We start from the raw sequence: 23,441 nt of genomic DNA, 5'->3' as shown, positions 1-23,441 counted from the left end.
TAGACCATTTAGCTTCCAAGGTTCACAGCCTGATTGGAGCTAGACAGAATGTTAGAGGAGAGAAGACGAACGTTTTCCTGAAGGAGAGTGTAATATCGATTTCCACTGGTTCAATCAATAAACTACCAGAAACATTAATTATTGACTTAGCATGTTAAAGACACTTTTTGTATTGGACTGGCAGAGCAATAAATGATTTATGAAGTCTGATGCAACTTTGACAACATCTATGCAAGTTATCCAGTCACGTTCCCTGATTTGCTAAAAGGTCATTAACATACTTTCCACTGTGCTCCTCTGCTGTCTCTTCTGGAATTTTCCCTTTTTGTCACTGGTTTGAATACTAACTACATTATCAGGTCCCAGATTGGCAGCAACTTCAACCATGTAACTGGTGATGGAGCCGCTGATAGATTCATTAACACAAAAACAAGAATGCTCAGCAGCAGCTGTTGAGAGTGAATCACAGTCAGGATTTCATTTCTATGATCTTTCACCTGCTTTGTTTCAGCTTTCCAACATATGCAGTGTTTTGCTTTTAAATTGGTGGTCTTGCTTGTTATCCAGGGAGTCCCGCCAGTCCTGATGCACTATTTGGAAGAAAAGCTCCTATCCCATTCTCTTTATCAAAACATATATGAATGTAATGCCAACTTTGGAGGAGTTTTTAAAGTATTTTTAAGTCTAGTGATTACAAGCTTGAAACTGTATGTGGATTGCCCAAAAGAACTTTCAAAATACTCCCTTGAATGCCAGAACTTTGACGATATCAAATTATGAGAGGCATAGAGAGGTTGAATGCACATAGTCTTTTTCCTAAGTTTGGGGAAATCAAAAACCAGACAACAGATATAAGGTGAGAAGGGAGAGATTTAATAGGAACCTGAGGAGTAACCATTTCACCGAAAGGGCGATGAAGTGGCCACTTTAATAGATGCACCTGCTCATTAATGCAAATATCTAATCAGCCAGTCGTGTGGCTGCAACTCAGTGCATAAAAAGCATGCAGACATGGTCAAGACGTTCAGTTGCTTTTCAGTCCAAGTGTCAGAATGGGGAAGAAATGTGATTAAGTGACTTTGACCATGGAATGATGTTGGTGCCAGACAGGGTTGTTTGAGTATTTGAGAAGCTGCTGATCCCCTGGGGTTTTCATGCACAACAGTCTCTAGAGTTTGCAGAGAATGGTGCTTGCATGCTGCTTATCACTTCTATAGACTGTGTCCATCTCCCAAGTAAATACTGATGCAAAAATTCCATTTTCCCCATCTCTTTCAGCTCATCAATTTGATCTTCAAGAGGACCATTTTTGTCCCCTGCAATCCTCATGCTCTTAATACAACCCTTGGGATTCTACTTCACTTTGTCTGGTAGAGCAACCTCATGCCTTTTATCCCTCCTGCTATGTCCTGCCACTGCTTTCTTAGTCTTGAGGTCCTCCGTTGGTTGGGGTCGACCGTGGATGTTGTGTCCCAGCTATCTATGTGATGCACAAGCCAGGGCAGTGCAGTATGGAGAACAAGCTGTTGCCCACGTTAGCAGGCTCCCCCTCTTCATGTAGTTGATGAATCCAAAGGAACTACAGAGACTGATACAGTTTGGCACTGGCAGCATCGAGTTGCCAGTCGGTGTTGAACTCAATGTAAGACTGCCTTAGGGACTCCAGTTCAGGATTTTCCTCAATGTTTACTCCCAAAGCCTTCCCCAGGAGTGGGTCTTGCCTCAAGGCAGCAGAGATTTGAGGTCATTTTTCCTTCTGGATGAGCTGCCAAGCACAGCTGACGAAGTGACTGATTTTAAGATGTCAATAACCCACCTTTGCCTCTTCTCCTGTCAGTAGAAACGATTCCACTGGGCTTAGTTAGCTAAACCATATGTGAAGGCCAGGACTTGCTTGTTGGAGGCTATTTGAGATGCATGCCATTGGGAGCATTTAAACCTCTTCTGCCTCCTCTCCAAAGCCTCAACATCCTATCTATAGTAGGGCAACCAGAACTCAAAGGGTGGCCTAGCCAGAGTTTTATAAAATTGCAATGTAATCTCCTGACTTTTGAACTCAGTGCCTCAATTAATAAAACCAAACATTCCACAAGCCTTCTTAACCAATTTATTGACCTGTGTAGACGCTTTCAAGGGGCTATGAACTTGGATCCCAAGATCTCTCTGCTCAGCAACACTGTTTAGGATTGTACCTTTAACAGTGTACTGTCTCCTTGCATTTGCCCTACTGAGATGCAACACTTCACATTATCTGAGTTAAACTCCATCTGTTATTCCTCTGCCCATATCTGTAAATTATCTATATTGCACTCTACTTTTTGCAAGTCATTTATATACAACAGAGGTCCCAGCACATCTCTGCGGAACTCCACTAATTACAAACCTCCGGTTCGAGTAAGTCTCTTTGACCACTTCCCTCTACTATGCGCAAGACATTTCTAAATCCAAATAGCCAATTTGCTGTGGATCCCATGAATCTTAATCTCCCGGATTAGCCTCCCATGAGGGATTTATCAGATGCCGTACTAAAATCCATGTAGGAAGCATCCACTACCCTGCCTTCATCAATCTCTCTCGTCACCTTGTCAAAAACCTCAATCAAGTTTGTAACCCACACCTTGCCACACAAAGCCATGCTGGCTCTCCCCAATTACGCCATGGCTTTCCAAATGCTCATATATCCTATCCCCGAGAATTTTCTCCACAAACTTCCCTAGAACTGACATGAAGCCCACTGGTCTATATTTCACAGGATTTTCCTTCATCCCCTTCTTAAATAGAGGTACAGCATTAGCCAGTTTTGCCAGTCCTCCAGGACCTTGCTTGTGACACAAAGATACTGGTCAAGGATCAAGCAATCTTGTCTCTTGCCTCCTTCAATATTCTGGGTAAATCCCATCAGGCCCTGAGAACTTATCTACCTTAATACTCATTAGAAAGCCCAATACTTCCTCCTTCTTGACCTCTAAATACCCTAAAATATTTATACACAGCACTGATCTCCTGGTCCTCCATATTATTTTCCTTGTTAAATACTGAAGCAAAGTACTCATTTAGTAACATCCAAGCAAATGTTCCCCCCTTTATCCTTGACTGGCCCTACCCTCTCCTAAGTTATCCTTTTTCTCTTGATGTATGAATCTAATTCCTTGGGAGCATTCAGATTGGCTGCATCACTAGTATAGGGTTAGTGGGGCTGCTGCACAGCATCGAAGTAAGTTGCAGAAACTTGTAAAATTAGTCAACTCTGTCATGGGTAATAGCCTCCATAGTATCCAAGACTTTGTCAAGGAGTGGTGCCTCAGGAAGGAGGTGTCCATTATTAAAGATCCCTACCACCAAAGACATTTATCATTGTTACTATCAGGAAAGAGGTACAACAAGCTGGCGGAGCTCAGCAGGTCAGGCAGCCTGACCTGCTGAGTTCCTCCAGCTTGTCTGTGTTGCTTTGATCCCCAGCATCTGCAGTGTACTTTGTGTTAGGGAAGAGGTACAGGAGACCGAAGGCCCACACTCAGTGATTCAGGAACAGCTTCTTCCCCTCTGCCATCTCAGATTACAAAGGAAAGCTCTCCGGCTCTGCTCATGGTGATGCCAAGCTAGCCAAAGAGCTAAACGGCTTTTTTGCTCGCTTTGATAAGGACAATAAGGAGCCAGTGATAAGGGTCTTAACATCAGATGGAAGATCTGCACTGACACTGGACATACAGGAGGTGAGGTGTGAAACATTTCCATAACAGCAATGCACACAGAGCAGTGTGACCAGACAGGACCTCAGGGACTGCACCAAACAGCTGTCAAAAGTTCTGATGGTATTTACACCCTCTCACTGTCCCAGGCTATGGTTCTGGCATGTTTCAAAGCAGCACCCATCATGCTAATCCCTAAAATGTCAGTGGCAACGTGCCTTAATAACTACAGATGCTATGCTCACTCCCATAGTTGCCAAGTGCTTGGAAAGATTGGTCATGTCCCACATCAAGGACATAATAATCCTGGCTACCCTGGACCAGCCCCAGTATGCGTACAAGGTGAATAGATCAACTGAAGGTGCCATTTCTATCACCCTTCATATTGTCTTGGAACACCTGGAGCACAAAGACAGCTACATCAGGATGCTTTCCACTGATTAGCACTTGGCCTTTAACACCAACAAGCTGGCTGTCAAGCTTCATAATTCAGGTCTTGGCACATCATCCTGTAATTGGATCTTGGACTTCCTCACTAATCGTATCCAGGTAGTGAAACTAGGCAAGTGCAGATCACTCCTCACCCCCCGGACAGGAATGTGTACTGAGCCCATTTCACTACTCTGTTTTCACCTGTGACTGCAATCCTGCTCATGCTACAAACTCAGTCATCAAATTTGCAGATGACACAACTGAGATTGGCCTCATCACAGACTAGTAACGGATCTGCATGTAGGGAAGAGGTATGAAACTGCCCAATTGGTGCTGGAACCTCAGCCTATCACTCAATATCAAGAAGACAAAAAAAATGAGAGTTGACTTCAGGAAGCCGCACTGTTGATGAGCAATGGGGTAGGGGAAAAGGCCTCCAGTTTCAAGTTTTTGGGGATGAACATCACCAAGGAGCTCACATGGTCGTCAACACCACTTCAACAGTAAAAAAACAACAGCAACTCTACTAGCAACGCACAAAACGCTGGAGGAACGTGCAGGTCAGGCAGCATCTGTGGAAAAGAGTAAATAGTCAATGTTTCGGGCCAAGACCATTTATCAGGAATGTTTACTCTTTTTCACAGATGCTGCCTGACCTGCTGAGTTCCTCCAGCATTTTGTGTGTTGCTCGGATATCCAGCATCTGCAGACTTTCTCATCTTTGAGCAACTATAGTACCTGAGGTGCTTATTGAGAGCTAATCTGCCCCAAAAATTGCCGGCCAACTTTTATTGATGTGTGATAAAGAACATACTATCTACATCCACTTTAAATATACCCAATGACTTGGCCTTCACAGCAATGAATTCCACAGATTCCCCACCCTTTGGGTAAAGAAATTCCTTCTTACCTCTGTTTAAGATGGACATTTCTCCATTCTGATGTTGTTCCCTTTGGTCCTAGACTCCCCCCCCCCCCCCACCATAAGAAACATCCTTTCTACTTCAATATTCAATAGATTTCAGTGACTCGGAGCTGGCTGTGGTCGGAGCTCCCAAAGTGCTGTATCGGCAAGCTGCGGTTTTTCTTCCTTTTACCGTATGCATGGGCTGTCGGGACTTTGAGACTTTCTTTTAAACTGTGCCATGGACTGCTCTTTATCAGATTACGGTATTGCTTTGCACTGTTGAAACTATGTGTTATAATTATGTGGTCTTTGTCAGTTAGTCTTTTATCAATTATGGTATTGTCTGCACTGTTGAAACTATATGTTAACTATAACTATACGTAACTATGTGGTTTTGTGTAGGTCTTGTAGCTTTAGGTTTGTCTGATGGGTTTGTAGGTCCTTTCCGGGGAATGTGCTAAGACGGTAGCACAATATCGATAAGCAGCAGCCTCTCCGGACTCTGGATTGGGGACTACCAAACGTTATGTGGTTTTTCTTGTGTGGTCTGTTTGGTGCTTTTTCGTGATATCATTCCAGAGAACGTTGTCTCATTTTTTAACTGCATTATATTTGTGGTTTATAAATGACAATAATCTGAATCTGAATCTGAGATCCTCCTCATTCTTCTAAACTCCAGTGAGTACAAGCCCAGAGCCATCAGACACTCCTCATACATTAATTCTCTCATTCCCAGAATCATTCTCATGAACCTCTTCTGGACCTTCTCCGATGCCAGCACATCTTTTTTAGATAAGGAGCCCAAATTTGCTCACAATATTCCAAATGTGGTCTTATAAAGCCTCAGCGTCAGTGTGCATCCTTGCTTTTATATTCTAATCCTCTTGAAATGAATGCATGCTAACATCACAGTATGCAAGACAAACTTTTCAGTGTATCTTGGTATATGACAATAATAAAGCAGTTTAGGAAAACTTGTGGCCTCATGGCTATTGGTACTGGTCCTTGCATGAGGAGGAGACCAGTCCTCAGGTTTCAATCACACTCAGGGTTCAGGTCCAGACCAATAATCTATTCCCAAACTTTGAATGCAAATTAAATTACCTTTTTTGAGTAAGTGTTAGCTACTTAAGAGTCAGATGGTGGGTATGTGCAGTGGGTTGTCAGCAATGGTGATGGAGGCAGATACGATAGGGTCTTTTAAGAGATTCTTAGATAAGTACATGGAGCTTAGAAAAATAGAGGGCTATGTGGGAGGGAAATTCTGGGCAGTTTCTAGAGCAGGTTACATGGTCAGCTAACATTGTGGGCCGAAGGGCCTGTAATGTGCCGTAGATTTCTATGTTTCTGTGTTGAAGAACTTAGAATAAAAAAATGTAAATCTCCTCTCTCAGCTGAAAGTTATGCCTGCTAGTATTTGACATTTCCACTCTGGATGCCTGCAAGAAAGTGTAACAGTTAGTGTGAAGTGTGAAGCTACTACAGTCAGGGTACGGAGTTCAATTCTGGCATCCTATGTAAGGAGCTTGTAGGGTTCTCTCCGTGAACCAGTGCGTTTCCTCTCACAGTCCAATGACATACCAGCTACACATACAACAAGCTGGAGGAACTTAGCAGGTTGGGCAGCATCTGTAGAAACGAACAGTCAACGTTTCGGGCTGAGACCTTTGCAAAACGTTGACTGTTCATTTCCATGGATGCTGCCTGACCTGCTGAGTTCCTCCAGCGTGTTGTACATGTTGCTTTGACCACAGCGTCTGCAGTGTACTTTGTGTTGACATACTGGCTAGTAGGTTAATTGATCTTTGTAAATTGTCCTGTGATTAGGTCAGGTGGGTTGTTGGACCAAAAGGGCCTGTTCCGTGCCATATCTATAAATAATAAGAATTAATCTCAGGGTAGTACATGGTGGCACGTAGATAATAAATTTAATTCAAAACCATGAATAACGCTGACTTTCAAAACTACAGAGAATTTCACTTCCCATCCTCAGTCTCACATTCCAGTGGGTTTTACTAGTTCATCCTCTCTCGGCCTTTCTGTTAGTGGAGAGGTTGTGGAGGCAGCTGTTGGTAAGACCTCAGACAAAATCAGGAATCAAAATGTTGAGCCTGGTGTGACTAGTGTCCTGAGCTGCGTACATTTCAATGCAATTCAATAGGAAAGACAGATGTCAGTGCTGAAGGTGAGGTAACTGGTTTACAAACAGAGGCAATGTGTAGCAAAGAGAGATTTTGATAGGGCAACATTGCACAACAGGATGAGTTGCAACATAAAAGGCAGACAAAATCGAATAGGGTGAATGCAGGACTGTAAGTGTTATATTTGAATGCACGCAATATGCAGAATAAGGCAGATGAACATGTAGCACAGTTAGAAATTAGCAAGGACCCAGGGTTGAGATTTTTGATTGGAGAAAGGCTAACTTTGAGGAGATGCGAAAGGATTTAGAAGGAGTGGATTGGGACAATTTGTTTTATGGGAAGGATGTAATAGAGAAATGGCGGTCATTTAAAGGTGAAATTTTGAGGGTACAGAATCTTTATTTTCCTGTTAGGTTGAAAGGAAAGGTTAAAAGTTTGAGAGAGCCATGGTTTTCAAGGGATATTGGAAACTTGGTTAGGAAAAAGAGATATCTACAATAAATATAGGCAGCATGGAGTAAATGAGGTGCTCAAGGAATATAAAGAATGTAAGAAGAATCTTAAGAAAGAAATTAGAAAAACTAAAAGAAGATATGAGGTTGCTTTGGCAAGTAAGTTGAAAATAAATCCGAAGGGTTTCTACAGTTATATTAATAGCAAAAGGATAGTGAGGGATAAAACTGGTCCCTTAAAGAATCAGAGTGGACAGCTATGTGTGGAGCTGAAAGAGATGGGGGAGATTTTGAACAATTTCTTTTCTTTGGTATTCACTAAGGAGAAGAATATTAAATTGTGTAAGGTAAGGGAAACAAGTAGGGAAGTTATGGAAACTGACGATTAAAGAGGAGGAAGTACTGGCGCTTTTAAGGAATATAAAAGTGGATAAATCTCTGGATCCTGACAGGATATTCCCTAGGACCTTGAGGGAAGTTGGTGTAGAAATAGCAGGGGCTCTGACAGAAATATTTCGAATGTCATTAGAAACGGGGATGGTGCCAGAGGATTGGCGTATTGCTCATGTGGTTCTATTAACCTAGCAATTATAGGCCCATCAGTTTGACGTCAGTGCTGGGTAAGTTAATGGAAAGTATTCTTAGTGATGGTATATATAATTATCTGGATAGACAGGGTCTGATCAGGAACAGTCAGCATGGATTTGTGCGTGCAAGGTCATGTTTGACAAATCTTACTGAAATTTTTGAAGAGGTTACAAGGAAAGTTGACGAGGGTAAAGCAGTGGATTTTGTCTATATGGACTTCAGTAAGGCCTTTGACAAGGTTCCGCACGGAAGGTTAGTTAGGAAGGTTCAATCATTAGGTATTAATATTGAAGTAGTAAAATGGATTCAACAGTGGCTGGATGGGAGATGCCAGAGTAGTGGTGGATAACTGTTTGTCAGGTTGGAGGCCGGTGACTAGTGGTGTGCCTCAGGGATCTGTACTGGGTCCAATGTTGTTTGTCATGTACATTAATGATCTGGATGATGGGGTGGTAAATTGGATTAGTAAGTATGCAGATGATACTAAAGTAGGTGGCATTGTGGATAATGAAGTATGTTTTCAAAGCTTGCTGAGAGATTTAGGCCAGTTAGAAGAGTGAGCTGAGCGATGGTAGATGGAGTTTAATGCTGGTAAGTGTGAGGTGGTACATTTAGGTAGGAATAATCCAAATAGGACATACATGGTAAATGGTAGGGCAATGAAGAATGCAGTAGAACAGAGTGATCTAAGAATAATGGTGCATAATTTCCTGAAGGTAGAATCTCATGTGGATAGGGTGGTGAAGAAAGCTTTTGGTATGCTGGCCTTTATAAATCAGAGCATTGAGTATAGGAGTTGGGATGTAATGTTAAAATTGCACAAGGCGTTGGTGAGGCCAAATTTGGAGTATTGTGTACAGTTCTGGTCACCAAATTATAGGAAAGATGTCAACAAAATAGAGAGAGTACAGAGGAGATTTACTAGATTGTTACCTGGGTTTCAGCACCTAAGTTACAGAGAAAGGTCTTTATTCTTTGGAGCATAGAAGGTTGAGGGGGGACTTGATAAAGGTATTTAAAATTATGAGGGGGATAGATAGAGTTGACGTGGATATGCTTTTTCCATTGAGAGTAGGGGAGATTCAAACAAGAGGACATAAGTTGAGAGTCAAGGGGCAAAAGTTTAGGGGTAACACGAGGGGGAACTTCTTTACTCAGAGAGTAAATGAGCTGTGTGTAATAAGCTTCCAGTAGAAGTGGTAGAGGCAGGTTTGGTATTGTCAAAGTCAAAGAGAGGGAGCATAATAGAACAAAATTAGTGGGAAGTCAGAGGATTGGAAAGCTTCTTAAAACCAGCAGAAGACAACTAAAAAGGTCATAAAGAAGGCAAAGATGGAATACAAAGGTAAACAAGCCAATAATATTAAAGAGGGTACCAAAAGTTTCTTCAGATACATAGTGTAAAAGAGAGGCAAGAGTGGATATTGGACCACTAGAAAACAATGCTGGAGAGGTAGTAATGAGGGACAACAAAATGGCAGATGAACTTATTCAGTAAGTATTTTGCATCAGTCTTCACTGTGGAAGACACAAGGAGTATGGTGGAAGTTCCAGTTATCAGGAATCATGAAGAGTGTGAAGTTCCCATTAGTAGGGAGAACGTTCTTGGGGAACTGAAATCTGAAGGTAGATGAGTCAGCTGGATAAGGTGGCGTGCACTCAGGATTCTGAAAGAGGGTGGCTGAAGAGAGCATGAGGACGTTAATAACGATCTTTCAAGAATCACTAGACTCCGGAATGTTCCAGAAGATTAAGTCTCTGGAGTGTTCCAGAAGATTAAGTCTGAAGTGTCACTAAGGACTTCAAGAAGTGAGAGAGGCAGAAGAAAGGAAATATAGGCCAAATAGTCTGACCTCAGTGGTTGGGAAGATGTTGGAGTTGATCATTAAAGATGAGGCCTCAGGGTACTTGGAGGCACATGATAAAATAGCCCATAGTCAGCATGGTTTCCTCAAGGGAAAATCTTGCCTGACAAATCTGTTGGAATTGTTTGAAGAAATAGCAATCAGTATAGACAAAGGAGAATCAGTTGATGTTGTGTACTTGGATTTTCAGAAGGCCTTTGATAAGGTGCCACACACAAGGCTGCTTAACAAGCTATGAACCCATGGTATTACAGGAAATATTCTACCATGGATAAAGCAGTAGGAGTCAAAGTGAGGGAATAAAGGGAGTCTTTCCTAGTTGGCTGCCAGTGACAAGCAGTGTTCCACAGGAGTTTGTGCTGGGACTGATTCTTTTTACGTTATATGTCAATGATTTGGATGATGGAATTGATGGCTTTGTTGTGAAGTTTGCAGATGATATGAAGATAGGTGGAGGGGTAGGTAGTTTTGAGGAAATATGGAGTCTACAGAAGGACTTAGACAGATTAGGAGAAATGGCAGATGGAATACAGTGTTGGGAAGTGTGTGGTCATGCACTTTGATAGAGAAATGAAAGGGTTGACTATTTTCTAAAAGGAGAGAAAATACAAAAAATGAGAAGCAATGGGACTTGGGAGTCCTTATACAGGATTCCCTAAAGATTAATTTGCAGGCTGAGTCTGTGGTGAGGAAGGCAAATGCAATGTTAGCATACATTTTAAGTGAACTACAATATATAGGCAAGGATGTAATGTTGAGACTTTGTAAAGAACCGGAGAGGCCTCACTTGGAGTATTGTGAGCCTTCTGGCTCTTTTCTTCAAAAGGATGTGCTGAAACCAGAGAGGATTCAAAGTAGGTTCAAGAAAATGATTCCAGGTTTGGCAGATTGAATGGCTTGTCATATGAAGAGTGTTTGATGGCTCTGGGCCTATATTCATTAGAATTCAGAAGAATGAGGGGTGACCTCATTGAATGGTGAAAGGCCTTGATAGAGTGGATGTGGATAGGATGTTTCCTATGGTGGGAGAGTATAAGACAAGAGGACACAGCCTCAGAATAGACATGTGTCCTTTTAGAACAGAATTGAGGAGCAATTTCTTTAGGCAGAAAGTGCTGAGTCTGTGGAATTCTTTGCCACAGGAAGCTGTGAACCCCAAGTCTTTATGTATATGTAAGGCAGAAGTTGATAGATTAGTAATTAGTCAGAGCATGAAGGGATATGGGGAGAAGGCAGGAGATTGGGGCTGAGGGGGAAATGGATCAGCCTTGATGGAATGGTGGAGCAGACTCCATGGGCCAAATGGCCTGAACTCTCTACTAGGCCATTAGATTTTGAGTGTTGTGGGCTTGAAGTTTTATGTTGAGACCCGCAGTCACTGGCAAAAGACTCAGATTCACAGCTTGAGAACTGTAGACCATTGTCCGATACACTTGCCATGGAACTTCATACCTCACAAACACAACTTTCAGGAAGGTGATGACTGCTCTGCTGGATGTTGATTGTAGTGGTGAAGCCTCTGGGAAATTGGAAAAGTAGTCTGTTACACCAGTGGCTCTTCCCATTATAAACAGTCTTGCTTGCTGCTATGGTCTGTAGGTAGGGCATATTTCACATCTGGCTGATGTCTTGGTTCATTCTTGGCCAGTACATCACTTCATGAGATCTACATTTACATTTTTCCTCACCAAGATGCCCTTTGTGTATTTTCTGGAGTATTTCCTCGCATGCCAACACTGAAATCACAAACTTTGTCCCCTCGAAGACCAGATCTTCCACGACTGACAGTTCAGCTCTTCATGGAGTTCAGTCAGGGTAGACTCCACTGTATGTCTGTAGAAGTCTGTCAGGGTTTTAGATGATGCATAAACTTCTAGAGACGTAGAGGTCAACAACAGAGGACTTGCCACCAAACTTTCGTACAACATTGGAACTGTACTTAGCCTCACAGTCATAGGTATAAAGCACACATGCCAACTACATTTGGCAATACCCAGAGTATGGGAGACCCTTTCACTTAGAGACTGGCCATTGGTGATTTCTTATCATTAAACCTCTTTGAGTAAGACAAAAATATTGACAAGTAGAAGGAGAAAACAAAAAGACAGGAGGAGGGATCTTTTACAATACAGTGTGTTATTACAATGCAGAAGTCAAGTCAGAGAACAAAGCTGGAGTGAGCCAGCAAATGGTTTCTCTTGCAGTGACAGCAACAACCAAGCAGTTCATTCCTACCATGATCTTATCAGGGGTTAATGATCACCATGTCAGCCCACATAATACAGATCCCCCAGAAACCAGCTGTGCGTTTCCATGTCAGTTGTGTATTTAGCACACAGTCGCAAAGCAGACACGCTTTTAACCGCGAATGTAAGGTCTTCACACTTTATCCTGCGCTTCAGTGCTTTCCTCTAATTGTGCGCTGCAAAGCTTTTCCAGCCAAGGGGGGACGGCTGTAATGTGCCCTCCTGGAAAGCAGCGTGTTTGTTTTCTTCAGGGAGAAGTGCTTCCTTGTCCTTTCTTCTGTGCCTTGGAGTAAGTGGGGGGGGGGGGGGTGAGATCCTGGACTGCTCTTTGCTTCTCTTCTACTTTGATTTGTTTGGAGACAATGTGCAGAATAGGAGAATAGGCCCTTCTGATCCACTAGCCGCACTGCCCGGCAATCTCCCAGTCTAACCCGAGCCTAGCAACAGAATAGTTTACAATGACCAACTAACCTACTAACCGGTGCGTCTTCGGACTGTGGGAGGAAACCAGAGCACCTGGCGGAAACCCACACACTCGTGGGGAGAACGTGCAAGCTTGCTTACAGAGGAGGTTCAAGTGGAACTCCGAACTCCAAGTTGTAACAGCATTTGCTAACTACTACGCTACTGCAGTGCCACATGTGAGATTTGTTCTTGGTATACTTTTAAATATTGTTATATAAGTTTAATATATTTCTTATTGTAACTTGTAATATTAGCTTATCTACTGCACTGTACTGCTACCAAAAAGCAACAGATAAAGCTGATTCTGGTCTCAGAATGCTTTCCATCATCTATAGAGAAAATGCAGTCATCTTGCCCTTGGACAAACTCCCTTCTCCCTCACCCCACAGCACAGCACTGCTGGCAAACATTTAATTGAATATAAGGGCAGGTTTAAGCCTGCTCTCAGTGAAACAGACTGCAATCTGTTTATTGATCTTTGAAAGGACTACTGCTGACCCTTGTTTAAGTCCAAGGTTTGTGGATGTGCTGTTACAGAATAACCTTTGTTAAATGCCTTCAATGACATGTCATTTGTATAGTCTGATTAGTTAAAACCAGAGCTGGGTTTGTGGCTGCAGTGGGCAGGTTACTCACTCTGTACCTCAAGATTCAAGTTTATTTGCACGTGTACATTAAAACTGACAGTGAAATGCTTTCTTTGTGTTAACGAGGGTGTGCTGGGGGGGGGGGGGCCGCAAATGCCACCACGCCTTCCAACGCCAGCATAACATGCCCATGATGCTCGGCAGAACAGGGCAAGCAACAGCTAAGCAAGCCCCCACTCCTCTCTCCCAGCTATGAACATACACCAGCCTCTGACCCCAAGATGGTCTCTATTCTATGACCTCCAGCAGATCCAGATTGAGAGGACTGGATCGTTGACTACCCCAGCAAGCTCACCAAGATTCGCAGACTCAGTGCTTGGGCTAACAGGCCCTGGCTTCCAATTCTCCCCTTGGGCCTCTTGGACACAGGTGTGGAACTTAAAAATGTCCCCTGTCCTTCCTGTAACCTGGTGCATCTTGCAGACAGTTTGCATACAGTCAGGCTAGACAGTGAAGCTATGCAGAGTTAAGTATTCTAAGCTTATACATAAATGTTGGCCATTCAGATGACACACTGAAGAGTGCATCATGTCAGCTAAACTCCCAGAATTGAAGGAAGCTATAATTAGTGCCTTTGCATTAATGTTAACATTGAGATTTTTAAAAAAATAGTAGTAACAAAGTAATTTACTTTTACTTTTTGGTTTCCACAAACATACTACATCTGTGGTACAAGGTCAGGTAAAGGCAGGGGTGGGGGTGTTGCTACACACCCAACATTACCTCAGTAGATTATCTGGTTATCATCAGGGACAATGCTGTGTGCAAATTCCCATAACACAGCACCATCATTACAATGCTTCAAGGGATAGTTAATTGACTGGCAAAGCATTTTTAAGATCTTGGAAATTGTGGAACATACAACTTAGAGCATACAACAGTACAGGCCCTTTGGCCCACAATGTCGTGCCTATCCTTTAACCTGCCCTAAGATCAATCTAACCCTTCTCTCTATTGTCCTGCCATCCATTTGCATATCCATGAGTCAGACGTGTCCCTAATGTCTCTGGCTCTACCACTTACCCTGTTAGCAAGTTCCCTGCACCTACCACTCTCTGTGTAAAGAAAACCCATCTCTGGCAATGCCTCTATGTTTTCCTCCCAACACCCTTAAAACCATGCCCACTCATATTAGCCATTTCTGCCTGGGCTGTCCACTCTATCAATGCCTCTTATCATCTTGTAGAGTCATGGAGAAGTACAGCACAGAAACAGACCATTTGGCCCAACTAGGTCATGACGAAAATCACTTAAACTGTCTATACCCAACGATCTGCTCCATGACCATCGCCCTCCATATCTTTACTATCCATATACCTGCCCAAAAGCCCCTTAACCATTGAAATCAAGCTCACCCGGACATTGTACAGTTCTATCAAGTCACCTATCAAGAAAAAAGCCCTAGCTTTCTCATCCCACTCTAGCCTAGGCAGCATCCTGGTAAACTCCTACCTCCTCGCTAAACTTTCACGCCCTTCCTATAGTGAGGGAACCAGGGTGCCTTTCTTAGAAATCAGAGAGAGTAAATTCTGCCTGTGCCCAATTTCTCATTCAAGGACAGGCAGGGTCTGCTAAAACAAGTGGGTAATTGTCAGTGATAGATGGTAATATTGAATCAAGAATATTGGAAAGGTCATCGGTGTTATTTGTAGTGAAGGTTGGGCCACAGTGATTTGTTCCCACATTTCATTGTGGTCATAGAAACCAGGGATCCCTGGGAAGTAAGGTGCACCACAGAAACAGGCCATTTGGCCCATCTAGTCTATGCTGAACTACTACTCTGCCTGTACCTAGACCATAGACCCCATACCCATGTCCCTCACATCCATGTTAAATGTCGCAATCAAACGCACATCCACCACTTCTGCTGGCAGTTCGTTCCCCATTCTGAGTGAAGAAGTGCCTCCCTTAAGCATTTCAGTTTTCACCCTTTACCCACAACCTCTGGTTGTAGTCCCACCCAACCTCAGTGGAAAAAGCCTGCTTGCATTTACCCCATCTATACCCTTCGTAATTTTGTATAGCTATCAAATCACCCCTCAATCTTCTACACTCCAGGGAATAAAGTCTTAATCTATTTAACCCTTGCCCATAAACTTACGGAAAGGAAATCAATAGGTCAGGTTTGGAAAATAGAAAGTGTGGTATTTCTGATAATATTTCAGGAAGGGGAGTATTTTTAGCAAGCATAATCAGAAACAGGAGAAAATCTGCAGATGCTGTAAATCTAAAGCAATACACACACACAATGCTGGAGGAACTCAGCAGCACCTATGGAAAAGAGTACAGTTGACATTTTGGGCCGAAACCCTTCATCGCGACTGGAAAGGAAGGCGGAAGACAACAGGATAATCAGAGCAGTAGCTGCCTCCCGTCTTGTTCAAGGGGTGAGTTGTTGGGAGTCTTGTATGGGAGCAGGTTCCACATAGCCTTGTGCTTTCTGCATGAATGAACTCAGCTAATCTACATGTGTGAAGGATTACAATAGGGCAGCAAATGAGGAGGAAATGTTCCTGCACCAGCCTTCTCTCCACCCTCCATCTGTGGTGATGTCAGGCCTCATTGTCACATATGTTACCTGTTGCACACTGACCATCTGTTTACCAATTTGATTAAGTGCTCTGGTTGCTATGGGGACTGAGCCACTGAGAGCAATGGTATTGAAAGCATTTTATGCTCAGATTTCACTTTTCCTCAGACAGCGAGTGCAAAGGAATGGCAGTAAATGATGTGTTTTTTTCCACGACACCCCCTCTTGTGAATGCACTGAAGTGTCACAATGATAAGGTGCACTGGTATCAATCGCTCCCGGGGCCAAATATCCTTCACAGGATTATGGCGACTGCTTTCTAATAATTGCATTAGAAGGGGAGCATTTCTCAGTCAGTGTGTGCAGACCACAAGTATGTGGGCACCGTGTGTCACTGTGTACTGAGGGTCTACTAGTTCCTGGTACTGTGGAAGACAGACCTGGCCAAGTCATCGCGCAGCGTCACAATTAGACAGACATTGCCGCTCCACCTGTCTTTTGTGGAAGAGTGCTTCCCAAGTCAAGGGTGGCGTGGTAGTTTAGCGTTTAGCGTAATGGTCTTACAGTGCCGGTGACCCAGGTTCAATTCAAGCTGGATGCAGTTTGGATGTTCCCTTTGTGACTGTGTCTGGGTTTCCTCTGCTTTCTCCAGTATCAAAGACGTACGGTTCAGGGAGTGAATTGCTCACATGGGTGCAGCTGGGCACAGTGGCCTTGTTGGGCTGGAAGGGCACTGCATCTCAAAACCAATCAAATAATTGTAAAGTAAACTTGAACTTTGAACATGAAAGTGGAGTACAGGGTTAATGGTCTGATTCTTAGCAGTGGGGAGGAACAGGTGAAACTTGGGGTCCACGTCCATAGATCGCTCAGATTTGCTATGCCTTGATATGTTTCAGGCTTCAGGAGTACGAGACCCTGAAGGTCAATGCAACCAATGCAAAGACTCTGTGGGGAAGAACCACATTCTCAACTCTTTATCCTACCAGGCATAGAGGGGCAGAATTCAGACAATGAAAGCTGAGGGTCAACTAAAAGATTAAAAACTGACAAAGATTGTGAAGGAACAAGATTAAGAGATATGGAGTTAAGGAAATAAACAGGGTTAAGATCAGTCAGATCTGGCAGAATACACTGAAGATTTAATGGCCTCCACCTTCTCCTATGTTCTCCCAATGAATTTCACAACATTGAGGATATCTGTTTAGTTGTTTGTGTCTACAGAAAGTAGTGGAAACAGCCCAGTCCCTCACAGGTAAAACCTTCGCCTTGTACTCCTTCATTTACAAAGATCCCTGCCACAAAAAACAGCATCTATCATCAAGGACCCTCACTGTTCAGACCACGCTCTCTCCACACTGCTGCCATGGAGCCTCAGGTCCCACACCACCTGTTTCAGGAACAGTTAATACCCTTCAGCCATCAGACTCCTGAACTGGCATCACTCACCTCAGCACTGAACAGATTCCACAACTAAAGACTCACTTTCGAGGCTCTACAACTCACATTTGCGGTATTATTTATTTATTTGCACAACTTGTCCTCTTTTGCACAGTGGATGTTTGTCAATCTGTGTTTGTGTATAGTTTTTCATGAATTCCGTTGTATTTCTATATTTTCCTGTAACTGCCTACAAGAAATGAATCTCAAGGAAGTATCTGGTGACATATACGCACTTTGACAATAAATCTACTTTGAAAGTTACTTTACGTTGACTTTTAGTGTTAGTGGCACAGATCACACAAGAGAGGTAAATGCTGCTTGCACAGCCAGCTACTAGATTAAGAACAAGCACCATTCATTAAAAGGAACATCATTCACACAATCATCTGTTAACTCTTCGACATTGTTTCTCCCATTACATAATGAGGTTAAGCTTCCCATTCACACACTTTGTCAAAATCAGTGTTGAGATTGTATTGCTTAAAAGAAGAGATGCTATTTATTAATCATGAAGCATGGAGGAGTACAGCACAGGAATAAGTCCTTCGTCCTTTGATGTTTGTCCTGACAATGATACCAAATCCTATCATCTGGTGTCTCTTAGTACCAGAGGAAGTCCTTTTAAGGTGATTGGAGGAATGTTTAGAAGAGGGCTGTTCACGTAGAATGGTACGTGCGTAAGATACACAGCTGGTAGAGGCTGAGACATGAGGGACTTTTAAGATACTCGTAGATACATGGATGACAAAAGAGTGGAGTCAAAGGAAAGGGTTAAATTGATCTTAGAATAGATTAAGGGTCAGCACAGCATTGTGGGCCGAAGAGCCTGTACTGTGCTATAGTGTTAGCATGTCCCATGTCCCATGTTAGCATGACTTCCAGACATAATAACAACCTGAACGAAAAAGATGCTGCATGCCTTCTTTACCACCCTGTCTACTTGGGATGGTGCTTTCCGGGGGCTGTGGACACACCCCAAAACCCCTCTGTAAATCAAGGTCCTGTCATTTCCTCTAGATTTGTCTCTTCCATTGGACCTTGTCCAAATTAAACTCCATTTACCACTTCCCTGCTCACATTTCCAACTGTTCAGAATATTCCTCACTATCTACAAGTCAAGTCACTTTTATTGACATTTCGACCATAACTGCTGGTACAGTACACAGTACAAACAAGACAACATTTTTCAGGACCATGGTGCTACATGAAGCAGGACAGAAACTAGACTGAACTACGTAAAAAACAACACAGAAAAAAACTACACTAGACTACAGACCTACCCAGGACTGTGTAAAGTGCACAAAACAGTGCAGGCATTACAATGAATAATAAACAGGACAATAGGGCAGTAAGGTTTCAGTCCAGGCTCTGGGTATTGAGGAGTCTGATAGCTTGGAGGAAGAAACCGTTACATAGTCTGGTCGTGAGAGCCCGAATGCTTCGGTGCCTTTTCCCAGACGGCAGGAGGGAGAAGAGATTGTATGAGGGGTGCATGGGGTCCTTCATAATGCTGTTTTCTTTGTGGATGCAGCGTGTAGTGTAAATGTCCGTGATGGCGGGAAGAGAGACCCCGATGATCTTCTCAGCGGACCTCACTATCCGCTGCAGGGTCTTGCGATCCGAGATGGTGCAATTTCTGAACCAGGCAGTGATACTGCTGCTCAGGATGCTCTCAATACAACCCCTGTAGAATGTGATGAGGATGGGGGTGGGAGATGGACTTTCCTCAGCCTTCGCAGAAAGTAGAGATGCTGCTGGGCTTTCTTTGCTATGGAGCTGGTGTTGAGGGACCAGGTGAGATTCTCCGCCAGGTGAACATCAAGAAATTTGGTGCTCTTAACGATCTCTACCGAGGAGCCTTCGATGTTCAGCGGGGAGTGGTCACTCCGTGCCCTCCTGAAGTCAACAACCATCTCTTTTGTTTTGTTCACATTAAGAGACAGGTTGTTGGCTCTGCACCAGTCCGTTAGCCGCTGCACCTCCTCTCTGTAAGCTGACTCGTCGTTCTTGCTAATGAGACCCACCACGGTCGTGTCATCAGCAAACTTGATGATGTGGCTAGAGCTGTGTATTGCTGCACAGTTGTGGGTCAGCAGAGTGAACGGCAGTGGACTGAGCACACAGCCCTGGGGGGCCCCCTTGCTCAGTGTGATGGTGTTAGAGATGCTGCCTCTGATCCAGACTGACTGAGGTCTCCCAGTCAGGAAGTCTAGGATCAGAATCAGAATCAGAATCAGACTTTAATCGCCAAGTACCTGTGCACATACAAGGAATTTACTTCCGGCAGATGTTGTCTCTCTGCTCATAACAATAATAATGATAAATATAAATGAAAATATAGATTATACATACAAATAGTGCAATCCAAGTAATAGTTAGCCGACAGTTAACCGGCAGTTAACTGTTCAGCAAAGTGACCGCAGTAGGGAAAAAACTTCTCCAGTGCCTATTAGTCTGAGTCTGGAGGGATCTGAAGCGCCTACCAGATGAAAGCAGTTCAAACAGTCCGTGCGCAGGATGGAAGGAATCCTTTATGACGTTCCCCGCCCTCTTCTTCAACCTGGAAGAGTACAGGTCCACAATAGAGGGCAGGGAGGCTCCAATGATGTGCTCGGCAGTCCTCACTGTGCGCTGTAGTCTGGTTCTATCCTGCTTGGTGGCGGCTCCAAACCACACAGTGATGGAGGTGCACAGGACAGACTCAATGACTGCAGTATAGAACTGCAGCAGCAATTCCTGAGGCAGACCATATTTCCTCAAGAGCCGCAGGAAGTACATCCGCTCTGGGCCTTCTTCAGTAATCATCCAGTTGCAGAGGGAGGTGTTCAGGCCCAACAGGCTCAGCTTTCCAATCAGTTTCTGAGGGATGATTGTGTTGAATGCTGAAATGAAGTCTATGAACAGCATTCGAACATACAGCTCCTTTATTTTTGTGTTACCTGTGAACTTACCAATGAGCCCAGTACATTTTTATCTAAATATGTACATATAAATATGCAGAGAGTCCACACTGATCCTCGCAGAACAACGTCGAGATGCAATCCCAAAGAAGACAGGCCAGAGGCTATATTTCACCTACAGTTTGAGAAGATTTGTGAGCTCACCAGAGACTCTGGCAAATTTCTACAGAGGTACCATGGAGAGCATTCTGACTGGTTACATCACTGTCAGGTATGTGCACAGGATCAGAAACAGAGACACTAGCCGCATCGAGGACATCTTCTAAGGCCGATGCCTCAAGAACGCAGCATCCAACATTAAGAACCACTCCCCCCTCTCCCCACGGTCACCCTGGACATGCCCCCTTCTCATTGCTCCCTTGTTGGGAAGGAGATACGGGAGCCTGAGGACACATACTCAATGTTTAGGAAAAGTTTCTTCCCCTCTGCCAACAGATTTCTCAATGAAATCTATTTATTTGAATTTTTTGCACTATTTACTTGTATTTCTTATGGTAACGTATAGTATTTAAAAAATTTATTACATTATACAGCTCCCACAAAACAACAAATTTCATGACATTTGTCCCAATTCTGATTCTGCTATCACTGGTCTGAGACATCTTGTCAGAGTAACACCACCACAGAACTCTAGTCAGAGTGACACCAGTCCAGACATCAGGCCAGATAACACTCCCCAGATATCTAGTCAAAGTAACACCCCCCAGGCCTTTAGTCCGAGTAAGCCCCCCAAACATCTAGTTAGAGTAACAACCCCCAGGCCTTTATTCAGAGTAACATCCCCCAGATCTCTAGTCAGAGTAACACATCAAGACTTCCAATCAGAGTAACACCTCAAGACTTCCAATCAGTGTAACTTCCCTCAGACATCTAGTCAGTGTAATACCCTCCTCTCCTCTACTCAGAGTAACAACCTCCCAGACATTTAGCCAGAGTAATACCATGCAGACATCAAGTCAGAGTAATACCACCCCAACCCTATATTCAGAGTAAAACCCCGCTCAGACATCTAGTCAGAGTAACAATGCCCCAGACATCTAGTTAGAGTAACACCCCACAAACATCTAGACAGAGTAACCCCCCTCAGACATCTAGTCAGTGTAACACCCTCCTCTCCTCTACTCAGAGTAACAAGCTCCCAGACATTTAGCCAGAGTAATACCATGCAGACATCATCAGAGTAACACCACCCAAGACCTCCAGTCAGAGTAACACTACCCCAACCCTGTAGTCAGAGTAAAACCCCCCTCAGCCATCTAGTCAGAGCATCAACCCCCCAGACGTCTAGTCAGAGTAACGCACCCCAGGCTTTTAGTCCAAGTAACACCCCCCAGACATCTAGTTAGAGCAACAACCCCCAGGCCTTTATTCAGAGTAATATCCCCCAGACCTCGACTCAGAGTAACACCACCCAGACTTCTAGTCAGAGTTACCCCGGCAGACCTCAAGTAAGAGTAACACCACACCAAACCTCTAGTCCAACTAACACCCCCCAGACATCTAGTTAGAAAAACAACCCCCAGGCCTTTATTCAGAGTAATATCCCGCAGACCTCTAGTCAGAGTAACACTCTCCAGGCCTTTAGTCAGATTAACAGCCCCCCAGACTTCTAGTCAGAGTGACCCCCGCAGACCTCTAGTCGGAGTAACAACCCTCAAACCTCTAATCAGAGTAACACCACTTCAAACCTGTAGTCAGAGTAAAACCCCCAAGCGTCTAGTCAGAGTAACACTCGCCAGACCGCCAATCAGTGTAACACCCCAAGACTTCTAGTCAGAGTAACACCCCAAGACTTCTAGTGAGAGTAACACCCCCCTCAGACTTCTAGTCAGAGTAACACCCCAAGACTTCTAGTCAGAGTAACACCCCAAGACTTCTAGTCAGAGTAACACCCCACAGACATCTAGACAGAGTAACCCCCCTCAGACATCTAGTCAGAGTAACACCCTCCTCTCCTCTACTCAGAGTAACACCCCACAAACATCTAGTCAGAGTAATACCATGCAGACATCAAGTCAGACTAACATCACCCCAACCCTATAGTCAGAGTAAAACCCCTCTCAGACATCTAGACAGAGTAACAACGCCCCACACATCTAGTCAGAATAACACCCCCAGACATCTAGTCAGAGTAACCCATCCCTCAGACATCTAGTCAGAGAAACACCACCCCAACCCTCTAGTCAGACTAACAGCCACCCAGACTCATAGTCAGAGTAACACCACCCAAGACATCCAGTCAGAGGAACACCCCAGACCCCTAGTCAGAGTAACATCCCCCAGACCTCTAGTCAGAGTAACCCACCCCTCAGACATCTAGTCAGAGCAACACTCCCCCGACCTCGTCAGAGTAACCCACCCCCCAGACATCTAGTCAGAGTAACACTCCCCCGACCTCCAGTCAGAGTAACCCACCGTCCAGACCTCTAGTCAGAGTAACATCCCCCAGACCTCTAGACAGAGTAACATCCCCCAGACCTCTAGTCAGAGTAAACCACCCTCCAGACCTCCAGACAGAGTAACACCCCCAGACATCTAGTCAGAGTAACACCCCCAGACCTCCAGTCAGAGTAACACCGCCAAACCCCTAGTCAGAGTAACACCCCCAGACATCTAGTCAGAATAACACCGCCAGACCTCTAGTCAGAGTAACCCACCCTCCAGACATCTAGTCAGAGTAACATCCTCCAGACCACTATTCAGAGTAACACCCCCAGACCTCTAGTCAGAGTAACATCCCCCAGACCTCTAGTCAGAGTAACCCACACCCCAGACATCTAGTCAGAGTAACACCCCAACCTCTAGTCAGAGTAACCCATCCCCCAGACATCTAGTCAGAGAAACACCACCCCAACCCTCTAGTCAGACTAACAGCCACCCAGACTCATAGTCAGAGTAACACCACCCAAGACATCCAGTCAGAGTAACACCCCCAGACCCCGAGTCAAAGTAACATCCCCCAGACCTCTAGTCAGAGTAACCCACCCCTCAGACATCAAGTCAGAGTAAGACTTCCCCGACCTCGTCAGAGTAACCCACCTCACAGACATCTAGTCAGAGTAACACTCCCCCG

General features: G+C 44.1%; 1 protein-coding gene across 3 annotated transcripts in view; it reads left to right on the top strand.

Moving 5' to 3' along the window:
• Positions 1–17,666, top strand: part of fam120b (family with sequence similarity 120 member B) — a 199,709-nt gene extending 182,043 nt beyond the window's left edge. For all 3 annotated transcript variants that reach the window (XR_009515199.1, XR_009515201.1, XM_059986517.1), the window contains one exon: positions 4–17,666. Coding sequence is in view for 1 of the 3 variants with exons in the window: in XM_059986517.1 (XP_059842500.1) it covers position 4 (1 nt within the window). In the remaining 2 variants the exon portion in view is untranslated. The remainder of the gene's footprint in view (positions 1–3) is intronic.
• Positions 17,667–23,441: the final 5,775 nt, after the last annotated feature.

This window comes from Hypanus sabinus, chromosome 12, assembly GCF_030144855.1.
Source record: "Hypanus sabinus isolate sHypSab1 chromosome 12, sHypSab1.hap1, whole genome shotgun sequence".
NCBI classification, from domain to species: Eukaryota; Metazoa; Chordata; class Chondrichthyes; order Myliobatiformes; family Dasyatidae; genus Hypanus; species Hypanus sabinus.
Note: the sequence above shows the minus strand (reverse complement) of the source record. Positions and strands in the feature narration are given on the sequence as shown.